Source organism: Calidris pugnax, unplaced genomic scaffold, assembly GCF_001431845.1.
Source record: "Calidris pugnax isolate Ruff unplaced genomic scaffold, ASM143184v1 scaffold170, whole genome shotgun sequence".
NCBI lineage: Eukaryota > Metazoa > Chordata > Aves > Charadriiformes > Scolopacidae > Calidris > Calidris pugnax.
The window spans coordinates 284,924-293,821 of record NW_015090905.1 but is presented as its reverse complement, the minus strand read 5'-3'; the positions used below and the strand labels follow the sequence as shown (position 1 = coordinate 293,821).

The following is an 8,898-nucleotide window of genomic DNA, read 5'->3' as shown; positions in this document are numbered from 1 at the left end:
CTGCCACCCTCACCGTGAAGAAGTTTTTTCTCCTATTTGAGCGGAACCTCTTCTGTTCCAAGTTGTGCCCGTTGCCCCTCGTCCTCTCACTGGGAACCACTGAGAAGAGTCTGGCTCCTTCCTCCTTCATCCCACCCTTGAGATACTTGTCAGCATTAATAAGGTCTCCCCTCAGCCTTCTCTTCTCCAGACTAAAGAGTCCCAGCTCTCTCAGTCTCTCCTCATCAGGGAGATGCTCCAATCCTTGAATAATGTTTGTTGCCCTTCGCTGGACTCTCTCCAGCAGTTCCCTGTCCCTCTTGAACTGGGGAGCCCAGAACTGGACGCAGGATTCCAGTTGTGGCCTCACCAGTGCAGAGCAGAGGGGGAGAATGACTTCCCTTGACCTGCTGGCTACACTCTTCCCTACGCAGCCCAGGATTCTGTTGGCCTCTTGGGCACAAGAGCACACTGCTTGCTCATATGAACAAGAGCGTTGGTGGACACAGCCAGGGGCTTGTTCCTCGATGCCCAGTGTGTCCCCACTGACACTGACACCACCTCTCAGTTGGTGGACACAGCCAGGGGCTTGTTCCTCTATGCCCAGTGTGTCCCCATCGGGGCCAAAACCTCCCCTTCCCGCCTCCTGCTGACACCACCTCTCGCTGCTTGCTCATATGAACAAGAGCATTGGTGGACACAGCCAGGGGCTTGTTCCTCGATGCCCAGTGTGTCCCCACTGACACTGACACCACCTCTCACTCCCACAGTTCCAGCAGACCTCGGAGCATGCGCTTTTCTCCTGCTCCGTGGTGGACGTCTTCTCCCAGCTCAACCAGAGCTTCGAGATCATCAAGAAGCTGGAGTGCCCCGACCCCCAGATCGTTGGGCACTACATGCGGAGGTTTGCCAAGGTGGGCAGCTGCTGGGGCGGGGGCCACTGGGCCAGCAGCACCCCTGGGAACCCGGTCCCAGCCCTGGCCTGGGGCTCCTGGGCTCTGTCTGCCACCTCCCATCCGGCTGCGGGCAGCGGCACAGATCACACCACCTCTCATGGGGATGCTCAAGCAAACGTGCCACGAACACACCCTGTGGCTCTCCCAGTTTTGCAAGCAGGGGAGATTAGCTAATTAATGAGTTAATTGGTTAATTAATCTAGATTAATTTAACGCCACCGGCTTGCCGCAGTGTGGGAAGGAGCTGCATGCAGCTTTGGTGGCTGATGCCTTCACAGCTGTGCTGGAGCTGCCCATGGGGACCAGATGTGCTGGATCTGGCTTCCAGAGGCTGTGCCTGTGCTGCTCCTGGCACATCCGTGGGGCCAGAGGGTCTAGGAGGAGTCCCAGGGTGCATCCAGGGGTTGAGTTGTTCCACTGCTGTGGGACTCATGGTCTCCTTCTCTCCCTCCTGCCTCCTTTTGGCTCTCTGGGTGGGTCCCATCCCTCGTTTGACTGCAGACCATCAGCAACGTGCTACTCCAGTACGCTGAGATCATCTCCAAGGACTTCGCCTCCTACTGCTCCAAGGAGAAGGAGAAAGTGGTGACGTATCTCCCTTCTGCTTGCCATTGTCCCCACACAGTGACCCCAGCCCTCACCTCAGCTCCAGAGCTGGTCCCCGTGATGTGGGTCCTGCCCTCAGTCTCTGTCCTGTGGCGGTCCCTGGAGTCCCTCCTGCCAGTCCTGCCTCCGGGCCGTGACTGTTCTCGTGTCCCCCAGCACAGGGTGGGAGGGACGTGGGCAGCTATTCCAGCCACATTTGTTGGTGCTGACCCCCTCTCTTCATTCCACCCCTCCAGCCCTGCATCCTGATGAACAACATCCAGCAGCTCCGCGTCCAGCTCGAGAAGATGTTTGAAGCCATGGGTGGGAAGGAGGTGGGTATTGGGGGTCTCCAGGAGGGGCTGGATCAGTCCCTTCCCACCAGAGGCAGCCCCTTCCCCAGCTCCGCAGTGCTGGGAGCAGCCCCAGTTCCTCACTCCTGTATGGGATCCCGCTGTCCCACCCCATGGCACCCTGCTCTCCCACCGTGATGGATGGGCTTCACCCTGCACAGGGGGGGCATTTGGGGTGCAGAGACCACCCCTCCCTCCCCGGGGCGGGGCCGGGGACCCTGACAGCTTCTCCAACTTGTCCTTCCTCCAGCTGGACACAGAAGCCAGTGATATCCTCAAGGAACTGCAGGTGAAACTCAACAACGTCCTGGATGAGCTGAGCCGAATCTTTGCCACCAGGTACACCCTGGATGCGGGTGGTGGGCCAAGGAGAGGTTTGGGGGTCCAGGAGGTGCAACTGGGGGCTTTGCTCAGCCAAGAAGGTCCTGGGCATGGCCATGGGGGATGCTGAGTTGCGTTGTGGTCCCCAGTTTCCAGCCGCACATTGAGGAGTGCGTGAAGCAGATGGGTGACATCCTGGGCCAGGTGAAGGGCACCGGTAACGTCCCTGCCAGCACCTGCAGCAGTGTTGCACAGGATGCTGACAATGTCCTGCAGCCCATCATGGACCTCCTGGACAGCAAGTGAGTAGGGGGCACAACAGGGATCCCGTCATCCCCAATGCCCTTGGGAGTGTGGGGGGGCTGCAGTGTCAAGGTGACTGGGCAAGGGGTGGTGGCATTGGGGGTGCCGTGCTGGGACCTTCAGCCCTGTCCCCTCTCCGCAGCCTGACACTCTTTGCCAAAATCTGCGAGAAGACGGTGCTGAAGAGGGTGCTGAAGGAGCTCTGGAAGCTGGTGATGAACACGATGGAGAAGACCATTGTCCTGCCCCCGCTCACTGACCAGACGGTGAGTGATGGGGAGAGGAATCAGGGACAGGGGACCCTGGAGCTGAGACGCAGGTGGCTGATAGGGGCCGGTGTGGGACATGGCTGGTGCCCTCGCTGGCTGCTGAGGGGGTGGAAACTTTGGCAGCATCCCCAAACCTGCCACCAGCTCATGGCCAGGGAAGGGATGGAGGAGATAAAGGTCATCTCTGGCCCAGGTGCAACCTGGCATCCTCTGGGCTGGCTTTGCCAAAGGACCTTCCTGCCACCTCCATTGTGGCACCAGGAGGGGTCACTGGTCCTTTCTTCTCTGTCCTTCCCTCTGAGCTGGGGCAGTGTCCCATGCTGTGGTCATCAGCACCGGCCGTGGGCACAGCCCCTGTGCCAGGAGGAGAATCAGGAAGCTCTCGGAGCGCACATCACCCTTGCCATGGGGCTGGGGTCACTTGGGGGGCAAGGACTGGCTTCGCAGGGGTGGGGGTGATGTGGGGCTGGGGGATGTGTTTCTGCAGCAGGGCTGAGCTCTCCCCTGCTCCTGGGCTGAGCAGGCTCTAGGGGAGCAGAGCGAAGCCCTGGGGATGGTCCTTCCCCCGAGGGACATTGCCTACAGGCTTTGAGGCTCCGTATCGCATCGCTGTGTGTCCGTCCTCCCCGGGCACCCCAACACTTCCCGGGGTGGCTATTCCAGCAGGGAAGGGTGACACCAAGGGTTCTGAGCCAGCCACACGTCTGCCCTTGTCACTCTCGGTGGCTTTTGTCACTCTCACAAAGCTGGGCTCGGACTCTTATTTGGAGTTCCTGGAGCCACTGGCCGCTGTGGCACTTTTCTGGGGCTGTGTGTCTCCTCGTGCTGTGGCTGTAAGGGACAGTCATGGGTGACCTGTCAGCCCTCAGCGGTGCCACCTCACTGGCATCTTGTCACAGCCCAGAGCCCAGCCCTGCATCACTCCCTTGGCCAAAGGTGGCCAAATCTAGCAGGGATGCTGCTACCGCTGCGTCCCAGTGGCCATCCCAGGTCCTGTCTCTGTCCCTTCCCGGCCATGTGTGGCTGTGCCATGTTCTGGGGGCAGCGAGCCCCATGCTGAGGGCAGAGGAGGTGGCACAGACACGTGGATCTGTGGGGTGATGTTCCTGAGGGGTGGCCGTGTTGGGGCTGGTCCCTATGGCAGGGTGGCTCTGGGGTGGCAGGGCAGGTTGGTGGCATGGGGCTATGTGTCGGAGCTGAATGTCGAGTGGGACCCACCAGTGTCCTGGGGCAGAGCCTCCCCTGGGGCAGAGCCTCCTGTTACAGCGAGGAAGGACGGGGCAGGTTGGGATGGGGCCACGTCAGGGCTGTGGAGACCTGCGGTGCCGGTGGCAGGGCATCGACACCAAGCGCTGTGGCACGTCAGATGGGGGACACCCCCAGCTCTGCTGACCCTCCTGGCTGGCAGGGCCGAGCTGAATGTCGAGTGGGACCCACCAGTGTCCTGGGGCAGAGCCTCCCCTGGGGCAGAGCCTCCTGTTACAGTGAGGAAGGACGGGGCAGGTTGGGATGGGGCCACATCAGGGCTGTGGAGACCTGCGGTGCCGGTGGCAGGGCATCGACACCAAGCGCTGTGGCACGTCAGATGGGGGACACCCCTGGCTCTGCTGACCTTCCTGGCTGGCAGGGCCGCGGTGGCAGGGCATCGACACCAAGCGCTGTGGCACGTCAGATGGGGGACACCCCCAGCTCTGCTGACCCTCCTGGCTGGCAGGGCCGGGGGCAGCCGGGGCTGGTAGCCAGCCGTGGGGCAGCTGGGGCTGGGGAGGATGGAGGAAGGAGGGGACCGACACTCATGTCACGGTTGTTCTCTCCAATTGCTCCGCTCGCCTCTCAATGGCAGATGATTGTAAGTACGGCGGCTCCCTGTCTGTCTGTCTGTCTGTCTTTCCGCTGTGTGTTGGTCCTGGCCGCGCCGGTTTTTGTCTTGTGTGGCTGCCCGTCCCCTGCCCACACCCTCCTCTGGCTCCTGACTTGGTCCACCTCCGTGGTCCCCATCCCCGTGCTGCCCGCTTGGCACTGGCTCCTGGCGGGCACTTGCCCGCGGCCCCAGCTGGGTTCGGGGTGTGGGGGGAAGGTCCCGGCCGGATTCGTGGATCCTGGATGTGGGGAGGTGCGAGGGTGAGCCGTGGGGCAGGAGGGGACGGTGATGGGGCAGTGCCATGTCATAGGGGACAGCCAAAACCAGGCTGATCCCATCTTCTTGCTCCGTGGTGAGGGTGAGAGAGGCCGAGGGCACAGGGGACAGGAGCCGTGTGTGCTCAGAGATCAGGGCTGCTCTTCCTGACCCCTCGTGCCTCAGTTTCCCCCTGAGGCCCTGGCTGAGATGTGATGATGGGGCTGAGGGCAGAGGCTTTTCCAACCTACGGAGAGGAGCATCTCGCCGGGACACCATGGTCCCTGCCCCAGTTCCTCGGCGGTGGGGCAGGTTTCTGACACAAGTTGTGAGACTTTTTCCCTGGTTGGGATCCAGCCCTGGGAGCCCGAACACCTGGGTTCCCTCTTGGCGTTGCTGGGTCCTGGCACAGTTTCCTGTGTCATCGTCCGCTCAGTCTGTGGCCCTGGGCTTATGTCCCACCAGGCAAGGGAATGGCCACGTCCACCCTCAAGTCCTGCCCCCACCCCTGCTTTGACCACAGGCACCTTCTCGAGGAGGAGCAGTGGTGCAGATGGTGGTTGGGTGCTGGGTGCCAGTCCCTGTGGGGACAAACACCTGTCCCATGTCCCCCACCGCCTTCTGTTTCCAACAGCAGCCGGGGGCTGAGCCTCCCCTCATGGGGACCTCATGTCCCAGCCTCACTGGGGTGGTGCCAGCTGGGGGCACAAGGTCCTCTCATTCACCCATCACCCCATGCCTCAGTTTCCCTCCAAGAAACCCTCCTGGTGGCCCTGCTTGGCCCTCACTGTGCTGCTTGTCCCCCCCGCAGGCTTCCCTGACAGCTGACACCCCCCCTGCTACCTCCTCCTAATTCAACTGTGCCCCAGCCCACCCCGAAAGGCTGGTCAGGACCCCCCCCGGCTCTGCTGCCCCATTTTACACTGGTTCTCTTGCTGTCGCTGGACCTGGGTCAGTGTGGGGCTGTCACTGGGCCCAGCACTGCACGTGCTGGGAGCATCAGCCCAAGCTGGAGGGAAAGTGTGGGCACTGGAGGCTGCCCAATGCCAGTTGCTTCCTGCCTCCCTATATCCCAGCGTATCCCAATACAGACCAGTCCCCCATGGGCTCAGCATCCTTGTATCCCAGTGGGGACCAGTCCCCATGGGCTCAGCATCCCTGTATCCCAGTGGGGACCAGGCCCCCATGGGCTCAGCATCTCTGTATCCCCACAGGGACCAGTCCCCCTGGGCTCATCATCCCTCTATCCCAGTACAGATCAGTACCCCCTGGGCTCAGCATCCCTGTATCCCAATACAGACCAGTCCCCCTGGGCTCAGCATCCCTGTATCCACACAGGGACCAGTCCCCCTGGGCTCAGCATCCCTGTATCCCAGTATGGACCAGTCCCCCATGGGCTCCGCATCCCTGTATCCCAGTATGGACCAGTCCCCCTGGGCTTAGCATCCCTGCATCCCAGCGGGGACCAGTCCCCCTGGACTCAGCATCCCTGTATCCCAGTATGGACCAGTCCCCCTAGGCTCAGCATCCCTGAATCCCAGCCGGGACCAGTCCCCCTGGGCTCAACATCCCTGTATCCCAGTATGGACCAGTCCCCCATGGGCTCAGCATCCCTGTATCCCAATACAGACCAGTCCCCCTGGGCTCAGCATCCCTGTATCCCAATACAGACCAGTCCCCCTGGGCTCAGGATCCCTCTATCCCAGTATGGACCAGTCCTCATGGGCTCTGCATCCCTGTATCCCCACAGGGACCAGTCCCCCTGGGATCAGCATCCCTATATCCCAGTGGGGACCAGTCTCCATGGGCTCAGCATCCCTGTATCCCAATACAGACCAGTCCCCCTGGGCTCAGGATCCCTCTATCCCAGTATGGACCAGTCCTCATGGGCTCTGCATCCCTGTATCCCCACAGGGACCAGTCCCCCTGGGATCAGCATCCCTATATCCCAGTGGGGACCAGTCTCCATGGGCTCAGCATCCCTGTATCCCAGTACAGACCAGTCCCCCTGGGCTCAGCGTCTCTGTATCCCAGTATGCACCAGTCCCCCTGGGCTCAGCATCCCTGTATCCCCACAGGGACCAGTCCCCCTGGGCTCAGCGTCCCTGTATCCCAGTGAGGACCATTCCCCATGGGCTCAGGGTTTCTGTATCCCAGTATGGACCAGTCCCCCTGGGCTCAGTATCTCTGTATACCCACAGGGACCAGTCCCCATGGGCTCAGCATCCCTGCATCCCAATACAGACCAGTCCCCCTGCGCTCAGTGTTCCTGTATCCCAGTACAGACCAGTCCCCCTTGACTCAGTGTCCCTGTATCCCAGTATGGACCAGTCCCCCTGGGCTCAGCATCCCTGTATCCCAGGGGGGACCAGTCCCCCTTGGCTCAGTGTCTCTGTATCCCAATACAGACCAGTCCCCCTGGGCTCAGCATCCCTGTATCCCAGTATGGACCAGTCCCTATGGGCTGAGCTGCATCCAAGCAGCAACCAGCATCCCAGTGTGGGGATCAGTTCCCCATCAGTGCAACATCCTGCATTCCAGTGGGGACCAGTTGGCCCAGCACCCTGAAGGCCCCAGTCCCTCACTGACCCAGCATCCCTCTGGGGACCAGTTTCCCCCAACCCAGTATCCCAGTGGGAATCTGTCCCCCGTAAGCCCAGCACCCCAACAGGGGCCAGTCCCCCGTTGGCCCTGGCTGGCCTGTAGGAGCCCAGCGATGTCTCCAGCTTGTGGCCACCCTTTGTGCCCAGCCTTGCCCTTGTGCCTCCCCTGTGTCCTGTCCCGTGCTGTCCCCACACCCCACCACTCAACCTCTGACGTTGCTTCTACAGGGCACGCTCTTGAGAAAACATGGCAAGGGGACAGAGAAGGTAAATAGCCGTGGGCTCCATGTGTGTCATCGCCCCGTGGCCACACTTGTGGCCCCCCCCCCACCCGCCTGCTGTGGAGGTCCAGGCTTGTCCGTGCTTCCTCTGTCGTGCTGTCTGGATGTGCCGTTGCCTGCGTGGCGTGTTGTCGTGTTGAGGTGTGCCGTGTTGTCCGGGACGTGCTGCCTGTCTGCAGGAGGGGGACAGTGACCTCTTTCTCTGTGTCCCCCCGGGTAGGGAGTGGGTGTCGTGGTGTGTTTAGCATCTCCCCCCCTCCATGGGTGGGTGTGTGGGGTGTTACCCAGCACCGGGCAGGCATGGGGGACGCTGCCCCATGGCGTTGAGCACCCCTCCAGGCCATGGGGATGGGGGTGCCCAAGCATGGGACATCCTGAATACACCCCCCCCCTCCCCGGGCACAAACCCATCCCACAGCTGGGGGCTCAGGGAGAGGTGGTGCCCCAGGATTTTGGGCCGTGCTGGTGGGGTGCCGGGGGGCTGCTGAGGTCCCCTGGACCTTGGAGCCCTCTCCCCCCTCATGCTTGAGGGGTCTTGGCAAGGCTCACTGAGCCCCACATTTGCCAAAAGGGGTTTCTCCTGGCACACGGGGTGTCCCTCTGGGTGCTCCCATCGTCGGGCTGCCTGCTCCCAAAATCTGGCTCTTGGGAAGAGTCCTACTGGCATCCATCTGGGCAATGCCTCTGCCTCCCCCCGCCCCGACTGCCCCCTCCTCTCGTGGGGGACGCTGTGGGTCCTGCCCCAGTTTGCTGGGTGAGCTGCTCTCCTCCACCTGCAGCCATTGCCCCAGCCCCAAGCAAGGTGGGGAGCAAGCCTGCCCCCGCTCAGGGAGAGACCTGGCGCACTCATCACAGGTTCACAGGGGGGGCTGAGCCTTTGCAGGTGTGAACTGGTGCCAAACCAGTGGTGCCAGCGGAGATCTGGGCACAACCAGAGGAGAGCACAGGGGCCAGAGCCCGCACGGCCGGGGGATGTGGGGGGCCCGGACCCGTGGCTGGTCGCTGCTGGGGCCACCAGTAACTGTCCCTTGCTGTTCTCTTCCAGAGCAGGGTGAAGCTGCCCAGTCACACTGAAGTAAGGACATGGCTCTTCTGCTCCCCACTTGGCTCTGGTCCCTCCTCTCGCCTCCTC

The 8,898-nt window shown here is 62.0% G+C and overlaps 1 protein-coding gene across 1 annotated transcript in view; it reads left to right on the top strand.

Annotated features, from left to right (window-relative positions):
* UNC13A (unc-13 homolog A (C. elegans)) overlaps positions 1-8,898 on the top strand; it is an 80,115-nt gene that overhangs the window by 64,747 nt on the left and 6,470 nt on the right. The window contains exons 29-37 of the mRNA XM_014948998.1: positions 750-893; positions 1,437-1,520; positions 1,778-1,855; positions 2,124-2,212; positions 2,344-2,496; positions 2,640-2,763; positions 4,610-4,615; positions 7,714-7,752; positions 8,812-8,841. Of these exons, the coding sequence (XP_014804484.1) occupies positions 750-893; positions 1,437-1,520; positions 1,778-1,855; positions 2,124-2,212; positions 2,344-2,496; positions 2,640-2,763; positions 4,610-4,615; positions 7,714-7,752; positions 8,812-8,841 (747 nt within the window). The remainder of the gene's footprint in view (positions 1-749; positions 894-1,436; positions 1,521-1,777; positions 1,856-2,123; positions 2,213-2,343; positions 2,497-2,639; positions 2,764-4,609; positions 4,616-7,713; positions 7,753-8,811; positions 8,842-8,898) is intronic.